General features: G+C 53.1%; 1 protein-coding gene across 2 annotated transcripts in view; it reads right to left on the reverse strand.

The window, feature by feature from the left end:
- Nucleotides 1–3,467: 3,467 nt before the first annotated feature.
- The window catches only part of CLSTN3 (calsyntenin 3), a 28,333-nt gene continuing 9,866 nt past the window's right edge, over nt 3,468–21,934 (reverse strand). The window contains exons 9-19 of one of the 2 annotated variants that reach the window (XR_004351944.1): nt 20,435–20,597; nt 18,277–18,333; nt 17,416–17,573; nt 17,136–17,284; nt 11,498–11,724; nt 11,025–11,195; nt 9,703–9,848; nt 9,346–9,481; nt 9,090–9,159; nt 3,914–4,116; nt 3,680–3,804 (exon numbers count right to left, since the gene is read on the reverse strand). Coding sequence is in view for 1 of the 2 variants with exons in the window: in XM_032647131.1 (XP_032503022.1) it covers nt 3,664–3,804; nt 3,914–4,116; nt 9,346–9,481; nt 9,703–9,848; nt 11,025–11,195; nt 11,498–11,724; nt 17,136–17,284; nt 17,416–17,573; nt 18,277–18,333; nt 20,435–20,597 (1,551 nt within the window). In the remaining variant the exon portion in view is untranslated. Of the gene's footprint in view, nt 3,805–3,913; nt 4,117–9,089; nt 9,160–9,345; nt 9,482–9,702; nt 9,849–11,024; nt 11,196–11,497; nt 11,725–17,135; nt 17,285–17,415; nt 17,574–18,276; nt 18,334–20,434; nt 20,598–21,934 lie in introns of both variants that reach the window. The other variant, XM_032647131.1, reaches the window with a different exon arrangement.

The following is a 21,934-nucleotide window of genomic DNA, read 5'->3' on the forward strand; positions in this document are numbered from 1 at the left end:
TCTGCATGCCTCACGCTTCAATCAAAAAAAAAAAGGGGAGGGACAGGAAACGTTACACCTATAAGACACAGTCAGTGCTCGGTGGTTCTGACCCTGGAGAGTGTCTGGAAAATGAATGCAGAACGGCGCATTTCAGAAGAAACCCCCGCGTGGTCCCAGAGACAGATGATCCAGGAAGGCTGGGAGCTGGGCAGATGCTAAGAGATGGACTCTGCACTGCTGATACGTGTGTACTCAAGAGAGGCACAGAGGGCCCTGCAAGCTCGCCCTCTCCCCCACCCGAGAGCTGGGGCTTGAACTTGAATGAAGACCCCAGCTCCCGAGTCTCAGCCACAGTGTAGGGCCTCCAAGGGCAAACACTTAGCTTTGGCTCCCCTTCATGGGAAGCTGTGATCCCTGAGGCCAGGGGTGTGTGAGCACTAGAGGGGACGGTAAGGGTGGGAGGGCGGTGAGCACCCTGAAATTTAAGACCGTAAATTAAAAGCTCTCTCTCACACCCCATCAGTGCTGAGGCTCCGGATGTCTGAAGGCTCTGCCCGTTGAGCCATCACTCTGAGCCTCTGAGCAACTCCGGGTAGAACAGGCAGGGCTGCCCCCCACGTGTTATTGCCACAGACATGGAAACGTGACCTTGGCATCTGCGGGGGCCCCTCCAGGAGAGGCTGCTGCAGGCACCTGCTGGGCCACCGCTGTCCTCTGTGCACTGGCCCCCCGGGCCAGAGGGCCATCAGGGCAGCGCCATTCTCCCCTCCTACCAATACATCTTTTCTCTATTTTCTTTTCTTTTTTTTTTTTTTTTGCGGTACGCGGGCCTCTTACTGTTGTGGCCTCTCCCGTTGCAGAGCTCAGGCTCCGGACGCACAGGCTCAGCGGCCACGGCTCACGGGCCCAGCCGCTCCGCGGCATGTGGGATCTTCCCGGACCAGGGCACGAACCCGTGTCCCCTGCATCGGCAGGTGGACTCTCAACCACTGCGCCACCAGGGAAGCCCCCGTCTTTTCTATTATAATCAGTCTGAGAGCTACACACGTCACCTCATTCATCCTGTATGGAGCCCCTACTGCACGCCAGGCCCTGTGAGTTCTGAGAATACAGCGAATCTGGTGGTGGAGACAGACGTGCACCACCACGTAGTAAGGAGGGCTGTGGTGGAGGCGTGAACAAGAGGTGCCAGAGCACAGAAGACTTCCTGGAAGAGGCAACGCTGGAACGAGGTCTTCAGTGATAAGGAGAAGATTGCTAGGCACACGGGGGGAAGGGCCACGCTAGACAGAGGGAACGGGACGTGCGAAGACAGAGGCGGGAAGGAGTAGGACAAGTTTGGTGAAGGACTAGCGGTTTGTATGACTGACACCCAGGTGTGCAGGGGTGGTGGCAGAGAGGGGCAGGGAGGTAGGGAGGGGGGTTGAGGGGCCTCTCAAGGTGTCGGGACTTGACCCTGGCAATGATATGGAAGTAGGGAAGGTTCTAGAAGGAGAGCTACACTTTATAAAAGTCACTCGGACCCAGAGGCGGGTGGAGTGGAGCAAAACACGGGAGGCAAGGAGAAGAGGTAGCAGGCAGCAGGGAGGCTCCTGCAATAGACCAGGCATGCATCGAAGACAGTATGATCAAGGCAGTGGCAGCAGTAGGGGAAGAGAAAGAAAAGACACATGCGAGAGATTTTAAGGGGTAAAAATGAGAAGGTTTAGTCATCATTTGGACATGAGGTTAAGGGAGAGGGAGAAATCCAGACTGGCTCCCAGGTTTCTGCTTAGGTAACTGGGAGAAAGGTGAAAGGGACAGGTAACAGAAGAGAGCAGAACCTGGGACAAGGTTGCCTTTAGGCACAGGATGTCCTAGGGGAACTGCCAATAGTAGTTGGGTGGGAGGTCTGGGTGGGAGATTAAGTATGGACATCAATACATGGCTAGTGGCTAAAGCCAGGGGGAAGAATGGGCGCCTGGCAGAAGTAAGACCAGGCACAGGTGGTGCATGCAGCGGGCCAGTAAGCTCCACTTCCACCCCACTGTGTCCATGAGAACCACAGAGAAGTAGGGGAAACATTACTGATACTCAAACACCCCATCCCACAGAAAGGAATTAAGACCTGGATCCCTAGTTTTTCCTGGGGCCGGGAGAGCACAGGAAGTGATGCTCCCCTACAGCACACTCTTCTGAAATAACCCCATCTGGTTCCCGCCCCTTACAGCCTGGGGGACATGTCTCAGAGCCCGTTCTGTCTTATTACAAACAGCAGGGCTGGGCTTCCCTGGTGGCGCAGTGGTTAAGAAACCACCTGCCAATGCAGGGGACACGGGTTCGAGCCCTGGTCCGGGAAGATCCCACATGCCGCGGAGCAGCTAAGCCCGTGCGCCACAACTACTGAGCCTGCGTTCTGGAGCCCGCGAGCCACAACTGCTGAGCCCACGTGCCACAACTACTGAAGCCCGCGCGCCTAGAGCCCGTGCTCCGCAGCAAGAGAAGCCACCACGAGAAGCCCGTGCACCGCAATGAAGAGTAGCCCCCGCTCGCCGCAACTAGAGAAAGCCCGCGCACAGCAACGAAGACCCAACGCAGCCATAAATAAATAAATAAATTTATAAAAAACAAATAGCAGGGCTGCCTGCACTCTCTCCCTAGACTCCGCAGGCAGGGCGCCCCGGCACCCCAGGCTGAAAATTCCAAGAGCTGGGGAGCTGCCCCAGCCCCCCAGGCGGAAACTTCCAAGAGATGGGGAGGGGTTGACAATGTCCCCCACAAAGACCCAGAGTCTGCGGCATTCCCTCAGTTGTCTATACTCTTCCCACAGGTGCTGAGGGAAGAAGACAGTGGGAAACAACCAGCCCTGCCCCTTACTTCAGCTCAGAGGCCGAAGGGGCCCCAGAGCTGCCACCCGCACAGCGCCCACCGGGGATCAGCCAGGCCAGAGGCAGCTCACCGAGCTTTTTTCTGGTTGTTTTATTTGAAAACCCTAGGGTGTGTCCCCTTCCTCAGCACACCCATCCCTACCCTAACCCCAAGACGTGACGATGCCACACGCACACGAGGCTGTGAGCTGCACACGGAACACAGGGGCTGCGCTCACGACGACATGAAAAAATATACATTATATATAATACACCCGGGGCCCCTACAAGCCAGCCACAGCCGGGTCCTGTAGGAAGGGCAGGGGCCGTAGGACCTCAGGCAAGGAGAGGAGGGAAGGGGGCCAGGAGGAGAAGCAGGGATCCCCAGAAGGAAATGGAGAGAGGCGGGCTCATAAAAGAAGCAGGGAAGGCCCGGCTGGGGGTCTGGTGGGGGTCTCCGTGGACAGGAGAGTAGGCAAGGGCAGGGTACAGGGTTTCCTTCAGTCCGCCCTACAACCCATACAGCGCGTGGCCGGCATGGGGAGAGACAGACAGGGGTGAGCGGAGGGGCCGGCGCCTACCGAAGTCTCCCACCCCGGGGGTGGGGGTGGGGGGCGGGGGGGAGGAGCCCAGAGGCTCGAAGGGGGGTGGGCTGGGGGAGAGGGTGAGGGGGCGGGCTCCGGTAGGGCCACGGGGTTCTGAGATTAAAGGATGACTCTTCCAAGAGCTGCTCCCTCTGGGTCTCTCTTCTCTCAGCGTGTCCTCCTCTCTCTTCGGGGGGGTGTCTGTCTCACCAGGGCGGAATCCTCTCTCTGTCTGGGGAGGGGTGGAGGCCTTAGTAGCGGTGAGGGGGGGTCTCGATGATGCGTCTCTCGTCGCTGCTGGGCGAGTCGGCTGCCTCGGAGTCGCTGCTGTCCTCGTCCTCCTGATGGCTGCCCGCAACGCCCGCCATGGAGGCCTGCCGGCCCTGGTAGGACTGGGGACGGCAGGGAGAGGGGGAGCTCAGCGGGAGTCCGCATGCTGGCAGTGCGCCCCAGCTGTGCCCCGACGCTGCCGACACGCCCCGCCGCCCCGCCCCCGCACACCTCCATGGGGTTCACGATAATGGTGAGAGCTGAGTCATCCCAGAAGAGGTCGGGATCCTTGGGGTCACTGGAGGCCCCCGGGGGCCCGCCGGCCCCCGAGATGCGGCGGTGCAGCGAGTGGATGCGCACGAGGCCCAGGACGACCATGAGCACCAGGAAGCCCACGCACACCACGATGATGAGGGTCGCAGCGCTCGGGACCACTGCGGGGAGAGCCAGGCGCACCTGAGCACACTCCGCTCAGGGGCGGAGTCGGGGGCCTGGGCAGCGGGACTCCCCGAGCAGAAGGCAGGGTCCATGATGGCCCAGAAGAGGGGTCTGCCCTGCAGAAGCTGGAGGAAAAGTAGAGTTGCCCCCGGGGAAGGGCAGAGACAGGGAGGGACAGAGAGCCTGAGGGAGGGAGATCTGCAGAGGAGGCAAGGGCAGGGGGAGGAGAAGGGCTCCCAGCCCAACGCTGTCCTGAGCAGCCCTGTTCTCAGCGCACAGAGGGCAAGGCCTGGGCCCTGCCGGGTCCTTCTGCCTGTGCCTTCCCCAGGGACCACGTAGTCCAGGAAGGAGGTGCCCAGAGCCCAGAGGGGAAAGGAGAGAGGCGGCCACACAGGCTTGACAGTGCAAGAGGAGAGAATGTTCTCCTGCATCATCATAGGAGGAGCAAGCTCCAAGCGTGGCCTGGCACCCAAGCTGGGCACAGGTCCAGGGCACAGAGAGCAGCCCCTTCACGCGCCCACCTGGACAGAGTTCACCCCTGCTCAGTGACGCCTCCCATCTCCTTGCGGGCTCGAGCCTCCTGGACACCTGGGGCCTCTGCTCCCCTCGGGGTACACCCACCTCCCCCTCAGCCCTGTCAAGCTTCTGGGTCCGCAGCCTCACTTTGAAGCCCGGGCTCAGGGGGCCGTGGACTCTGAAGGGCAGTGAGACGCAGAAGGGCGCGTGGACCCTCACTCGGACCTTAGAGCTGATGGCAGCAAAGCAGACGTGCAGGCGCAGGTACGTGCCCAGGAAGAGCTTGTGGGCACCCAGCTGGACCGGGCTCACTGTGCCCCGCACCCGCACCGGGCCTCTGCCGGCCTGCACAGCTGCCCACACCAGCCACCCGGAGACCTGCTCGCACGGCAGCATCGAAGGGACGCGACTGAGGGTCTCCACCAAGGCACAGGAGAGCCACACGTGCAGTGCCACCCAGCTTCCCGCCAGCTGGGCAGACCAGGAGACCCCCTGCAGGAAGGTGTAAACGCCACAGACCTGGGCCCTGAGGGCCACAGAGCCAACAGCCGTGAGCACAGCCTTGCCCACCTCCGGTACACACACACACACGCAAACACGCACACGAATTTACCCACAGCCTCTAAGACTCACATGCTGAAAGACAGAGCAGAGCGCAGGGAAGCACACAGCACAGGAACTCCCCACCCCTGCGGCACACCCACCCTCCAGCAGCACACACACACTGCCACGCGCTCCAGAGCCACCCAGGTGTGGGAGCACCCCCTGCCTGAGTAGCCATACTACCCTCACCCCTCCCTGAGGCCGCCCTGACGGCGCTCTGCCAGGTCGGTCCCCAGCCTGACCTGACCCATAGCCCACCTGGGGCCAACGAGAGCTGAGTCTGCTGAGCAGGCCAGGTGGGCTCCCGGGCACTGGCTCCGGGGAGAGACAGGCCTGGCTGGATGAGAATTTCTCAACTGTCTGGGGATGGGGGAAGAGACGGGGGAGGCAGAGTTGCCCTTTCTGCTCCTCTGTAGGCAACAGCCCCTCCCACGTCTTCGTGTCAGTGGGCAAGATCCGAGGGCAGTGACCCCACCAGCAGAATGCCCCTGTAGCTAAGCCCAGGTTCTAGAAGGAGCAGAAACCCCTCCTCAGAGTGGAGGCCATAGCAGGTGAACTTGCTCTAGGGGCACAGTGATGACAAGCCAAAGCTTCTGTTCTGTGCCTTAATCAAATGCATTTGCTCCTCTGAGCCCCTGGCCTGGTGAAGGGAGTGACAAGTTGACTGCCTGGAATAAGAAATGATCACAAGAAAGACAAAAGGCAGACCCTCTATCTGCAGACAGACAAGTATGGTTAGTTTCTAATCAGCCAGGAGGCCAGGGAGACGGGAGGATTTTTAAATTAGTTACAGACAAAAATCAAGAGTTTAGGAAGTACCATCAACCTTTCTTTCTACATTAGACCCAAGCAGTTGATTCTGGCCTTGAATGACCTCCAAGGACAACACGAAGGGGTGTTTTAGTTTTAGCCAGTGGCCCGTGTGAAACTCCTGGTTCCGTGCGATTGTGAGACAGGTCTGAAGCCCTGTCCACAGCCCCACGTGGAGCCCCCTTTCTGAAGAGCCTAGAGAGAAATGTCCTTCTGCTCTGGGTCCCCGGGCTTCTCCTGAAGCACTGGTTGGTCCCATCATAGGACTTTCCTAACTGCTCAGCTTCCCTTCTGCTTCAGCTACAAGGAAGCTCAGAGTCCAAATTCTGGCCATTCTAGCAACGTCGCAGCATCTCACAGCAGGTATTTTATGAACTGACTTATCCCTTGGCCTCATCGTCTTCTTTCCTCATTGTCCTTTCCTCCTCACTTCCAATTTCATTTTCTGTTTGTATCCTATTGCACTGCAGGTCTTTCCGCAAAGTCTCGGATACGTGTAGGTAACAAACCGGGAAATGGTTCCAAACTTGGCTTTACGTTGGAATCACCTGCGGATCTTTAAACACCCCTGATACCTGGCCCCCGACCCCAGACCTTCTGATTGAACTGGTTTGGGTATGGCCTAGGCACCAAGCGTTTTTACTGTTCCCCAGGTGATTGCGATGTGCATCAACGTTTGGGAAGACTGGATAAATGTTGTCTTCATCGCTCCTCTTACCCTTCTCAGACAGCCTCATTCTCCCCAAACACAACTCCCCCATACCACCCACCCACCCTCAGTTCTCAAACTCTCATTCTCCCCCACGTCCATCTACCCTTCTACCCTTCAAGGTCCAAGCTCAAGGTCTGAATGCACCACCGGACCTTCCCCGGCTGACTGTCCTGGTTCACACTGATCTCTCTTTCCTCATGCACTTGGGAGCTTCAGAGAAATGAAGCCCCTGTCTCGTTGGAGGGAATTCTATCTCTTACTCTTTTGCATGGTCAGAGTAATTTGAAATTGCAAAACCACAATCCTGTAATTCCACTCTTGCGGCTGGGAGGCAGGGGAAAGGGAGAGAACACCTTGAAGAGTCAGGAAGGGCACACAGAACAGGTTTGATGAAGTGGATCTCCTGATAAGCTCAGGAGATGTCAATCACCAGGGCCCTCAAGTGAACTATGAACTCTGTGTCCTACTCAGGCCAAAATCAGGGGAAAAGGCAAAAGCAGGCTGCAGCTGGGATCTCAGAGCAAGCAGAGAAAACAAGGGTGAGAGTCTTACCGAGCCCAGCAGCAATGCCAACCTGGACGCGCCTTGAGCCTAATCTGAGTGGCAGAACCCAGTATCCAGCCCCGAAGAGGCTGGGTGGGATGATTCCCAGTGAAAGAACTGGAGGAAGAGCTAGGGAGTTATGGCCCCAAAAGTCTATTTAACAAAAACAGGTTTAGTTCACGCACACACCTCTAAAGATTGTGTGAAGCTTCCTAGAACCTTTGCAACTTGGTTACGCCTTATACTCCCTCCTCACACATACTTCCATCTGCTTTGCTGTAGGAATCACAGGAAGAACACTTAAAAAGGCGTCTGCAGTTGTTTTCAGAAAGAGCAAGGATGAAGGGAGCCAGTCCCAGGGAAAGGGAAACACGAGAGACAGTGCAGTGGTGGCCACTGCCCAAGGAGAGGAAAACAGACTGAATTCCAGGGGTACCAGGGAGCTAGCCTAGGTCAAAGACATACTGGGAAGCCCTAAGGAGCTCCCCCAAATTAGGTGCAACTATAAAGTAATGAGACTTTTTTTTTTTAAAGCATCAAACATAAATGGACAGGGTATAGAGGGTGATGGTTAGAGCACGGGCTCTGGAATCCTGCTGCGCTGGATTCGAATCCTGGCTCCACCGTGTTTTTAGCTGTGTGACCTTGGATAAGGTACTTAACCTCTCTGGGCTTCCATTTCTTTGCCTTTAGAGGGGATAATTCTAGTACCTATTCCATCTGTTGTCTGTAATGATTCACTGGGTTAATAGGTGTAAAGCCCACAGGCAGGGTGCCTGGCACACCGACGTGTTCATTATTCTTCCAATTACATGGTTGATGTGTGAGCTGTCCTTTTAGGGTAGGGTTCAGTGACCATGACCTCCCAAGAAAGCATTTTTGGAACTCTTTAGGGAATTGCCTTCAGAGCTGAGATATGCCTTTTGACTTTTTAAAAAAGTGACAAATCTTTGCCCTTTGAGAGTTGGTTTTATGTTTACAAACACAGAATGCTATCCAGAGCCAACTCTGGCAAAAGTGGATGCTGAAGTTGGGTAATACTGAACTGGGCCAAAGGCAAGGTGTGTACCAAAAGGAACAAAAATAAATGCATCTCATAAATTGACTTTGAAAGCAATTCTCAAAAGGGATTCCAAAAATCACTTCCAGCAACATCAGAATCATTGCAGTTTTTTTTTTTCATTGCAGTTTTTAACAATGGGGGAAGAAGACTCATTTTATAATATTAGGTGTAAATATTAGGTTACAAAATAGTCTGATCCCAAGTTTGTTAAAAGAAAAGAAAAAAAACAGGCACAGACAAAAGTTGGCACATAATAATAACACCATATTAACAATGGCCAATTGTGGTGGAATTATGGCTGACTTTTCTTCTTTGTACTTACAGTTTCTAGTTTTTCTTATAATTAAGTAACTCTAAATTGTGAATTAGAAATTGCATCACTAGTAAACAATCATGGCCAGGGAATGAGATTGCTTTGAAGGGCAGCGCTCCAGCTGGATGTAATACTTGGCGTGTTTGCATATTTTGTTTTAGAAACAGTCTTATGACTTTATAGATAGCACATAATTGCACATGCAATGGCACCAACTTTCTCCTTGAGGATAGGAACCGTGTCTATCCTATAAATTTGTATTCTTAGTTGTATTGTGGACAGCGCTAGTACACAGTAGGTGCTTAATGCATACTTGGTAGCTTCACTATTGAGGATCCCTAGGTCCAGGGCTGACTTGATATTGTTGGGGGAGGGCAGCAGGAACAACAAAGGCTAAACCCACACTGACCATGATCCCAGGCATGAGTGCCCCTGTGATGACCCAAGGCTCGGACTCTCCACTAGGCAAAGTGAATGATCTGGGGGATAAAGGGATTGGATCACAGCCGTCAACTGAGTCAAGTTCCACAGGGAACAGAATCCATGGCTCCACCCCGTTCCTCCCCCCGCCCCACCCCCACGGCCCAGCGGTGGAGAGGAGAATGCTCGCGCCCACCCGCTCCCTCCACCCACCCGCCCAGCTGGACCCGCGCAGCCTTACGTACTGGAGTTCCGGTGGGAGCTGGCCAGACTGTGTCCGGCCATCTCAGGCGGGGGCTGGTGACCTCGGTGCAGGAACTGCTGGGAGCTGAGCATGTAGCTGGGGTGAGTGACCCGGTTCACGCTGTGCAGGACGCTGGCCTGGGGCGAGGGCGGGCTCATGGGCACACTCGCTTCTCCCCGCCCCTCCTTCAGCCCCCGAGGGCCCAGCTCTCCCCCCCCCCCCGGCCCCCAGCTTCCCCGCCGGGGCCAGGAGGCCCCTGGGCTGCAATTTCCATCCCCACGCACCAGCAGGTTCAGTCCGCCCCACCCCGGCTCCTCGCCAGCGGGGTTGGCTGTGGAGGGAAGGGGACCCTGGGTACCTCCACGACGAATTCATTGCTGGAGTAACGCCCATTCATTTCTGAGCAGGAAAGCCGGAACTTCCTGGCATAGAGGGCAGCCCCGCGTCGCAGCCGGTAACGAGCCAGCCTCAGGATCTCTTCATACACAGTGATGCCCTCCACCCCTGGCAACCAGGAGGCAGCTCAGGGCAGGAGCCAGCGAAGAGGCCTGGAGTCTCTCTCCCAGACTCCCACCAGCTGCCACCCCTCAACAGGGGTGCGACCCGAGTTCTCAGACGGAGAGATGCTCTCCTGCATCCCCACCAGCTCCGACTGACTGGGATAGAGTAACCGAGGCTCCATTTCTGCCTCCGCCCTCCTCTGAGGGCTGGGAGGAGGGATGGAGAGAAGGAAATAGGAACACCCTGCAGGACAGAGGGAGGTGGCAGCAGGGGGGAAACGGAGAGAGGATAACACAGAAGTTCTCGGTGAGGCTCTGGGAGGGAACGGAAACAGGAAGGAACTGACCGCCTCATCTTCGATTCTCCCTGATGGAGGGTCCTTCAGAGAGGATGAGGCTTCCCTGGGAAGCTACCAAAAAATCATTACCACCAGACGTTAAGAGATGAGCACTTGACTTAAAGCTATGCTGTGTCCATGAGATTAGTGAGACGCAAGACAGAGAAGAGGGCGAGTACCAAATGGCTAGAGGATTAGAAAGCTACTCAGAGGACTTCCCTGGTGGCACAGTGGTTAAGAATCCGCCTGCCAATGCAGGGGACACGCTTCGATCCCTGGTCCGGGAAGATCCCACATGCTACGGAGCAACTAAGCCCGTGCGCCACAACTACTGAGCCTGCGCTCTAGAGCCCGCAAGCCACAGCTACTGAGCCTGTGTGCCACAACTACCAAAGCCCACATGCCTACAGCCCGTGCTCCACAACAAGAGAAGCCACCGCAGTGAGAGGGCCTGCGCACCGCAACAAGAGTAGCCCCCGCTCGCCACAACTAGAGAAAGCCCGCGCACAGCAACAACGAAGACCCAGCACAGCCAAAAATAAATAAATAACTTAAAAAAAAAAGAAAGCTATTCAGAGACTGAGCCAAAGAAGAGTGGAGACCAAAGTGGAGGTGAGCTGGGATGGAGAGAGAAGCTGGGAAAGAACCATCAGGAGCCTAACCCCAGCCACCACCTCTAGGGACAATCCGAAAGCCAGAGGACATTCCAGGCAGGGAAGGTGCAAGGGGACACTTGGCCACATCCCTGAGCCTGGAAGGAGGACCCTCTGAGTTTCCCAGAGACTTGACTGTGGGGAGGGGCGCACCCAAGGAAAGAGGACAGGTTCTCGGGCCCCACTGACCGGCAATGGTGAGGTAGGCAGACGTGTTGGTGAGCTCCAAGCCTCGCTGCTGCAAGGACGCCACGTCCAAGAGCAGGCTTTCCCGCTCGGGGTCCAGGTCATCCCCCACCAGAGAAATCTCACAGCCATCCAGGTTGTGTACGATCTCATCCGACATGCGTGTGTCTGTCACTGGACAGGAGGCAGTCAGGATGTGGGTCAGAGCTGAAGGGCCCATCTCATGGCCACGCTGCCTCCCCTTCCGGGGTCATCCCCTGAGAGCTGCCAGCATCATTGTCCAAAACGTCACTACCCATCAACCTTCTGACACCCGGGGGTCTCCCGCTGGCTCTCGTTCCTAACAGTCAGTGGTTCTAGAAAAGTGAATGAGGGATGTTGCCGCTCCCATGGCCGGCCCCAGAGCTTCTCCTTCACTCTGGTTCCAGACACGGACCCCTTCTCTGGACACTGTCACTCCTCGAGGTCACCCTTACCTGTGCCCTGCCAACTCTCGTCCTTTTTGGCCTCCACCTGGTGAGAAATGGAGCAAGTGATTTGAAGATCAGGGAACAAAGGGACCCCCTCGGGTCCCTCGAAGTCCACAGCTGGGAGGGCAAAATGAGCAGTGCCACTCAGCAGGATCTGAGGGGCATCAGGCTGGAGCACCACCACGTAGCCCTCCACGTCGGGGATGGAGACACAGGATTCTTCGCTGAAGCACCTATATGAGAAGAGGGAGAGAGGCAGCCTGTGACCCCATCACCCCCTCCCTTATAATCTATATTCTGACCACCACTCTGGGCCTCCACCTCTACAGAGAGCACCCCGTGTCAGGGAGGGAAAGGGGAAGAAGGGGGATAGTGTCTCTGCACGACCATCACCCCCATAGCAAAGCCGGAGGGGGAGATACCCTTTCCAGGGAGGACACCACTGCAGGGAAGGGCCAGGGACAGAAGGTTAGGCAACCCTGACCTATGGGGATGATGACATCACCAATGCCCTACCCCCAAGACCATGGAACATCTATCAAACAGTATTTTACCAAATGAACTTACAGAAATATATATACATACATAGTTCTTCACCCAAGATGTTAAAAAAAAAAAAGTGTGTTTCAGTACAATATCTGGTAGATACGTGTCAAAAAATATTCAACAACAGGGCTTCCCTGGTGGCGCAGTGGTTGAGAGTCTGCCTGCCGATGCAGGGGACACGGGTTCGTGTCCTGGTCCGGGAAGATCCCACATGCCACGGAGCAGCTGGGCCTGTGAGCCATGGCCGCTGGGCCTGTGCATCCGGAGCCTGTGCTCCGCAACGAGAGAGGCCACAACAGTGAGAGGCCCAGGTACCGAAAAAAAAAGGAAAAAAAAAAAAAGAAAAAATATTCAACAACAAAAGTGGGGTGGGGGTGGGGAGCATATCAAAGGATGCCCTCCAAACTATAATTCAAAAAGATACATACATCCCTATGCTTATAGCAGCACTATTCACAATAGCCAAGACATGGAAACAACCTAACTGTCCATTGACGAATGAATGGATAAAGAAGGTGTGGTACATATATACAATGGAATATTACTCAGCCATCAAAAAGAACAAATAATGCCATTTGCAGCAACATGGATGCAACTAGAGATTATCCTACTAAGTGAAATAAGTCAGAAAGACAAAGACAAATATCACATGATATCACTTATATGTGGACTCTAAAAATACGACACGACCTATCTATGAAACAGAAACAGGATCACAGACGTAGAGCACAGACTGGTGGTTCCCAAGGGGGAGGGGGTTGGGGAGGGATGGAGTGGGAGGCTGGGGTGAGCAGATGTAAGCTTTTATACATAGAATGGATAAACAACAAGGTCCTACTGTATAGCACAGGGAACTATATTCAATGTCCTATGATAAGTCATAATGGAAAAGAATATTAAAAAAGAACATATACGTATGTATAACTGAATCATGCAGTACAGCAGAAATTACAACACTGTGAACCAACTATACGTGAATTAAAAAAAAAAAAAAAAAAAAGGATGTCCTCCTGCTTGGAGTGTCTCCAATTCATCCCCTCCAGTATCAGAGAAACACATTTCAGTAGGTGAGCTAATCTGACCATCTTGGACCTGCATCCACCATCCCATGAAGCCTCGCTGATCCTGGTACCAGACAAACCCTCCCTAGAGGACTGAGCCAGCCCAAACCAACAACAGCACAGCAGCTCGAGGAACACGCTCCCAGGATTGCCTCCAGCCAATCAATAATTCTCAGAGTGCTTGCTGCTTTGTGAAGCATTTTGTCCACATTCTTTCATTTAACCTTCTTTGGCTGCTGTTGCAATAGGGATAAGAAACCAAAGCTCTCGGGTCAAGCATCATGGCCACATAAGAAATACGTGTCCTGGGCCAGGCTTGAACCCATTCTTCTCATTCCAAGTCCACGATTCTTCCACTAAACCACAGCCACCATGTGGGTTTGCATTAGTCAAACTTATTTGTAAACAGGTGCCCCCTTGGAAGTCCCTGGTGGTCCAGTGGTTAGGACGTGGCGCTTTCACTGCCCTGGACCCAGGTTCAAACCCTGGTCAAGGAACTAAGATCCTGCAAGGTGCACGGCACGGCCAAAAAAAGGAAGTGGCCCTTGAACAAGCAGTCTTCACAGGGGAGGTGGTAATTCCAGAGCAGGGCCTGTGGTCCATACACCCGGGCTAACAGAAATGATTTTGTTGAAAGGACTATCACACATACTACCGAGCAGGCCCAGCTTGACTACTGTAGCCAGAGGGAGAAGGTGTAACCTCAGCGGATACCATGAACGCAGAGGCCCTGAAGGTACCAGACCCACAGTTTGCTGAGCTCTTGTGCCATAAGGAGCAGGACCTGAGACAGTCTGCACAGTTGTCCAGCGAGACCCGGATCAAACCCTCCTGGAAAACAACCCCAGCTAACTCTGGAAGCACAGACTCCAACAGACACTCCCATTGTGATGGGTGATCCAAAGGGGACCCAAAAGGTACTAGGGGGCTGGTCCAGACCCGAAGGACACTAATGAACTGGTCAAGAGATTAGAAATGGCACGCAAACCTTAAAACAAGAGCCAACGTGGTCACATCACACAAAACCCACGAGCGTCAGAGTGGAGAGGTTGTTTATGGCTAAGGATGGGAGTGGGGCATCTGGCAAGGGAGGGTAGGAATAACCAAGAGAAGTAGCAAGTGAGCTAGCCTTTGGAGGAGGGCACAAAGTTGACCCTAGAGTGGAGGGTGAGGAATACACGAAGGGGAGTAGAGGAACGTGAGGCAGGAAACGCTGGGCCAGATGGTCATGGGCTTTGAGCGCAAGTTTTGTGCAGTGGGCAGGAGGGAACCATGGATGTCTTCTTCAGCAGGGAAGTGTGAGGGTGGACATTCTGATTTCAGATCACTAACCTAGCCTCTGGGTAGAAACTGAACTGAAGTTAGAATACTAGAGATAGTCCACTAGTTAGGAGGCTAGAGCAATAGGCCCGATGAGAGGTAATGAGAGCTGCTGGAGATGGAAAAAGAGGAGACATGCCAGACGTGGGCGCAGAGCGGGATCTAGGTGACCTGGTAACCGATGGGGTGTGGAAGATAAAGACGGAGGAATCAAAGGCAATTCGGAAGCTGCAAGCCGGGGTAACTGCAAGGACAGAGACACCATTACAGAAGCAGAGAATTCAGGGGGAGGGGCTAGTTCAGGCATCGAAGTTCATTATTAAGCTTTAGCTCGTTTGTCTGAGGTGCTGCAGAACTTCTAGATGGAGCTTACAACAAGCAGGAAGAAATTCAAGAGCTAAGGAAGAGAACAAAGCTAGAGAAAAAGATGTGGTAGCCAGATGAGCTTTCCAACAATCCAAGAGATTAAAAGAAACAACAACAATTTAGGGGAAACCTGCATTGACTGAATGGCTGCATAAATCTGGCTTTAAATGGACAGAGGTCCGAGCACTGAACACTGGAAGCTAGGGAAGCCACATGGACCAGGGCAAGGATTTGCATCACAGGAAGGAAGGCGCCGCTGGGTATCTGTCTCTCCCTGTTTCTCTCTCTCTCTCTCTCTCTCTCACACACACACACACACACCCCTCTATATTTTCTCCTTCAACCTCAAGGAAGTGTTAGGGTAGCACTAACCACATGGTGGCCCTAAAATGGAGAAATGAGACTTCTCTCTCTTAACCTCATAAAGGAAAAAGGCTCCTTCCCTCTACTGAAGGAGCAACGTCAGGTTCCCAGTCCTTGGATAAGCCTCTTCCCTGGGCAGGAAAGAGGTTGGAGGAATTCAAATAAGACAGTCAACAAAGAGGGTGTCCACTCCCCCCTTGTGGGGTTGCCCCACGCAGAGCTCCACCCTAAGCCAGAAGACAGAGCCCTCCCTCTGACGTGACTCCTGAGCCTACGAAGGTGATGAAGCCATTCCTTGGTCCCTGAGGGATGCAGCCCTTCATACCTTGGTAGCTGGGTGAGAGCCCTCTAACAGCTAGAGTTCTGACTAGAACACGGTGGGGCGCATCCTTAGCGCAGATCTGCACCCACGTGACCTCAGCTGCCGTGGCCTTCAGCTCCCCGCCAGGACCACACCGTGGACCAGCAGCCCAATTCCCCAAAGCCCTGCCCCTGCCTTCCAAAGCTCTGGGAGGCCTGACAGTCATGCCCAGTCACTGTCCAGGGCTCAGAGCCCCCTCTCCTCTCCAAAGCCACCCATGCCAGGATAGGGACAAGTCAGAGATGTTTCTCTTCAGATAGCTTTTGGAGAAACTGAGGCAGAGCAGGGGAGAAGGGAACACAGGAATCCTGACCCTTACATTATGTGATCCACCCACTGGATGGCAGTAGCTCCTAAAAACTGCCCCATGAACATAATGCGGGGTGAAAATGCCTTCGTATAATAGTAGCCAGTGTTGACAGAACGGGCACTTCTCTGGGCATTTGATCTGGATTCTATCATTTATCCTCACAACATTTCCATGAGTTAGATTCTATTGTTATCCCTGCTCTATGGCATTTTCTCAGTGCTGAAAAGCTAGTAAGGGGCTTCCCTGGTGGCGGAGTGGTTAAGAATCCGCCTGCCAATGCCTGGGACACGGGTTCGAGCCCTGGTCTGGGAAGATCCCACATGCCGCAGAACAACTAAGCCCGCGTACCACAACTACTGAGCCCGCGAGCTACAGCTACTGAGCCCGCATGCCACAACTACTGAAGCCCGCGCACCACAACTACTGAAGCCTGCGCTCCTAGAGCCCGTGCTCTGCAACAAGAGAAGCCACTGCAATGAGAAGCCCGCGCACCGCAATGATGAGTAGCCCCCACTCGCCACAACTAAAGAAAACCCGCGCACAGCAACAAAGACCCAATGCGGCCAAAAATAAATAAATTTATTTTTAAAAAGCTAGTAAGTAAAAGACTCTGTGTCCATAGCTCTTATGCTTTCATGACCTCTCAATCTGTATTTTAAAATACCTAATATACTTAAACCTTGAAGTAATGCACAGTTTTTCATTTAAAGAATTCAGAATCCTTCACTTAGAACTCAAAAGTCAGCAAACTTTTTCTATGAAGGGCCAGACGGTAAATATTTTCGACTTTTTGTACCAGTCTCTGTCCCAGCTACTCAGCCCTGCCATCGTAGGGTGAAAGCAGCTCATTTCCATAAACAATATGCAAATGAGCAGCAAGCCAGATTTGATCCTGGGGCCATAGGCTGCCAATCCCCAGACTTAGATCATCCTGTTTGATCTTGCAAGAGATTGATGAGTCAAGCAACTAGAGGTCTTTGCCCAAGGTCACCCAGAGAATTAGTACTGAGTCAGAATTAGTGTCAGGTCTCCTGGCTCCCAATCCAGTATCCTCTTTACATATCAGCACAGAGACACAGAGATTAAAACCCCCCAAATCCTGGAGGTGTGCTTCAGTGGGAAGAGTCATGAACCCTTCATTGGAAAATCTGAGTCTGGTCCAGGCTCTTCTCCCAGCATTGCTGTGTCAATTGGGCAGGTCAGTTTTTCATCCCTGAAACGAGGGAGGTGTGCCTAGCCGTCGGTGGTGCCTAAGGCCAAGGAGTTCTGACACTGTCTGGCTCTGTTCCGTGACTTGCCCGCCCACCCAACACTCACTTGACGGCAGTAGTGAGGCGCAGGGGCCTGACGCCGGGCGTGGCAAAGCGCAGAGTGTTCATGTAAGCCACATGCTGTAGGGCACGGTTGAAGGTCTCCACATCATCCCCCTCCAGGGTGAGCAGGGACTGCGAGGGGTTCACGTGGACCTGGGCCCCAGACACAGACAGGGCTGAGAGCACGACCAGAGGCGGGAGAGGAAGGGAGCAGAGGTGGGGGTGGGGAAGGGCGGGGTCAGGGGCCATGCCTGGAGGGAGGGGGCTAGAGGAAGGGGCGATACCTTCATGCCTTTGCCCAGGCTCTCGAAATCCCTATAGTCCAGCCCCTCCCGACATGCATAGAGGCATTCGATGACCTCACGGCTCTCCAGGCGACCTGAGCGCACGCTGAAACCAGCCAGGTAGCCGTGGAAGTAGTGGTGGATCGGCAAGGGGTCTCCTAGGGCAGGAACACAGGGGCGGACCAGAGGTGAGAGGAGGCATAAGAAGAGGGGCCTGAGAGAAAGAGCAGCAGGCTGGAGAAGGGAGACGGGGAGGAGCCAGGTGGAAGCCAAAAGAAGAAAAGATTGATGAGCGGCAAGGGAGGCTAAGGGAAGATGGGACAAGGCAGAGCGAGAAGACAGAATAAAACCGGGGGTGGGCGGGGAGGGGGGGGGGGAGACGGAGGGCGAAAAATAGAAGCCACAGAAATGAGAAAATCTTCCGGCAGAGGCAGAAAGAGAAGGAAAGCAGGACCAAAGAGAGGAAAGCGGAGACTCAAGGCAGAAAACGAGGAGAGTGCGCGAGGGGGTCTTCACGGTGCATGCGGGGAGCACCGAGAAGGATGCGCGTGAGCTTCAGGGATGCCCAGCTCTCCCGGCCGCGTGGCTGCCTCCTGCCCTCTGCGCTCTGCCACGCGGAAAGCCAGCACGAGAACCCTCGACTTCACTCCGTGGGCAGGAAAGGACACCGGCGCCCAGCCCGGCTCCATCTGGCCGCCCTCTCCCGGGCGAGCCCGCCCGGCTGCGATGCTCGGAGGCTCTGCCCCCTGGTGGTGGGCGAGGCGGTGAACGGTGAGGCCGGGTAGGGCCATGCGGACGCGGGAGCGGGAGCCCTAAACTGAGATGCTAGCTCTCCGGCCTCCAGATTTCACACGCAAGTACCTGCTGTGGCGTCCGTACTGTTGTCGCCTCCCTTTTCCTTCTCTTTGTTCTTCTCCTCTGGGGGAGAAAAAGTGCCAGTGAGCTCAGGGATGTGTGGCCAGATTGACAGAGAGGACAGGGAGGTCTTCCAGGCGTTGCCCCTGCCCGTGTAGGACTTGAACCTCTCTGCTGAATCCCAACCCTCCTTTTGTCATGTCTGAGATTATCTCAGGCCTCTGTTATAGACAAACTCCAAATATGCTGCTGAGGAAACACAAGGGCTCTGGTACAACACACACACACACACACACACACACACATACACACACATACAGAGATACACTATACACACAAACCAGATGCACCACATACATACACCCACCACATATGCAAATACACCACACACACACACACACACACACACATACAGAGATACACTATACACACAAACCAGATACGCCACATACAGACACCCACCACATACGCAAATACACCACACACACACACACACATACACACACATACAGAGATACACTATACACACAAACCAGATACGCCACATACAGACACCCACCACATATGCAAATACACCACACACACACACACACATACACACACATACAGAGATACACTATACACACAAACCAGATACACCACATACATACACCCACCACATATGCAAATACACCACACACACACACACACACACACACATACAGAGATACACTATACACACAAACCAGATACACCACATACATACACCCACCACATATGCAAATACACCACACACACACACACACACACACATACACACACATACAGAGATACACTATACACACAAACCAGATACGCCACATACAGACACCCACCACATATGCAAATACACCACACACACACACACACACACATACACACACATACAGAGATACACTATACACACAAACCAGATACACCACATACATACACCCACATATGCAAATACACCACACACACACACACAGACACATACACATACAGAGATACACTATACACACAAACCAGATACACCACATACATACACCCACCACATACACACACATACCTAGATACACTATACACACAAACCAGATACGCCACATACATACACCCACCACATATGCAAATACACCACACACACACACACACATACACACACATACAGAGATACACTATACACACAAACCAGATACGCCACATACATACACCCACCACATATGCAAATACACCACACACACACACACACACACACACAGAGATGCACTATACACACAAACCAGATACACCACATACATACACCCACCACATATGCAAATACACCACACACACACACACATACACACACATACAGAGATACACTATACACACAAACCAGATACGCCACATACAGACACCCACCACATATGCAAATACACCACACACACACACACATACACACACATACACACACATACAGAGATACACTATACACACAAACCAGATACACCACATACATATACCCACCACATACACACACATACATAGATACACTATACACACAAACCAGATACACCACATACAGACACCCACCACATATGCAAATACACCACACACACACACACACACACACATACACATACAGAGATACACTATACACACAAACCAGATACACCACATACATACACCCACCACATATGCAAATACACCACACACACACACACACACATACAGAGATATACTATACACACAAACCAGATACACCACATACAGACACCCACCACGTATGCAAATACACCACACACACACACACACACACACACACACCCTCCCAGAAGGAAAAAATGAAAGAAACAGCTTAAAAGTTAGAAGGTTGCTGACTCTCTGCAGGGTTGCTGTCCTCCAGCAGGGGAGTGGGCTGTGGAATCATCAACACTGGGATGGAACAAAGTGGGAAGTGACTGAAGTTACAAAAAGAAAGATGCTGGTGTTGCCTGAGCAGGAAACTCCTCCAAGTCAGAGGTGATGACCAGTCCAACAGGAAGGACACCTGAGGGGCTGTGGTCTCCTCCCCAAGAGATCTTTCCCGGCCTCCCTGCCCAACTGCAGGGCGATGAGCTCATGAGGTCAGGCTGCCCTTTTGCTCCTCCATCAGCCACTGGAGGCCCCAACCATTGGCGGGACTTACCAGTCCAGCAGGCCCCAATCATGAGAGCAGGCTCCCTTCGGGGCGGGTGAATGAGACCATTGTCGTGGATGAGGGCAGGGTCGAAAGAGATGCCGTCGGCATAGAGTGTGACCGTGGGGAACTCGAGGTTCAAAGCATAGTGGTGCCACTCATCATCGCAGACCTGGGGGATGGGGAAGGGCAGGAACCTGTCAGTCACATCATCCCCAGGGAACGAACACGAGGCACCGCCCCACCTCCTGGGAGGCAGGGGACAGTCCCTCATAGTGCCTGTCCTATCAACAGGTCCTACTGGTGAATTGCTGCCCACCCAGCTAAAGGAGTAACATCCTTGCCCAGAATCTATCAGGCTCCAACCTCGTACCTAAAATTCCACTCTGCAGGTAAACCTTTAAAAGCATCAACTTTCCTAAGAGGAGTCCGTCAGCAGGTGCTGTCCATCCCGAGTCCAAACAGAACTAAAAGCTGTGGGTTTCTGTGCCGTTTTCTCCATCTCCATTGCCACCCAATCATTCAAGTCCCCAGTCTCTCTCTGTTACAGCAGTCTCGTCTGAGCACTTACACTCTTAGGTGTCTCCGAGACCTTCCTCCCATAGTTGCCAAAGGGATCTTTTTTTTTTTTTTTTAATCTTTAAATCACTTCTGAATTTAATGTTGTCAAACTTAGTATTCATTAACAACTCATTACATTTGAAAAGATTGGATTCTCCTCACTTCACAAATGTTCCCAAATATAAATGACAATTGTTGAAAAATCATAGCTAATTGCAAATTAAATAAATTACTTGTAACCAAATCTTTTCTGAAGCAAAATTAGAAAAATCCTTCCTATTTTTGCAACAAAAAAAATTTTTTTTTTTTTTTGGCTGCGTTGGGTGTTTGTTGCTGCGTGCGGGCTTTCTCTAGTTGCGGCGAGCAGGGGCTACTCTTCGTTGCAGTGCGTGGGCTTATTGCGGTGGCTTCTCATGTTGTGGAGCACTGGCTCTAGGCGCGTGAGCTTCACTCGTTGCAGCTCGCGGACTCAGTAGGTGTGGCTCGCGGGCTCTAGAGCACAGGCTCAGTAGTTGTGGCACACGGGCTTAATTGCTCTGCGGCATGTGGGATCTTCCCGGACCAGGGATCGAACCCTTGTCCCCTGCACTGGCAGGCAGATTCTTAACCACCGCGCCACCAGGGAAATCCCAAAAATTTATAGTTAATTTGAGAAATACATCCCAAATTTGGTGGAGGAGCACCTTCAAACTTTAAGATTTTTTTTTAATTGGAGTGTAGTTGATTTACAATGTTGTGTTAGTTTCAGGTGTACAGCGAAGTGAATCAGTTATACACATACATATACAAAGGGATCTTCTTACAGTGTAAATCTGATCAGGTCACGTCCCTGCTGTAAACCCTTCAAAAGACTTATAGGACAAAATCCAAATGACCCTAACTAACAAAGTCCACCATACAGCTGATTACTGTCCAGCTCTCCAACCTCAAGTCCAGTCTCTGCCCTTG

The sequence above is a fragment of the Phocoena sinus genome, chromosome 10 (genome assembly GCF_008692025.1).
Source record: "Phocoena sinus isolate mPhoSin1 chromosome 10, mPhoSin1.pri, whole genome shotgun sequence".
NCBI lineage: Eukaryota > Metazoa > Chordata > Mammalia > Artiodactyla > Phocoenidae > Phocoena > Phocoena sinus.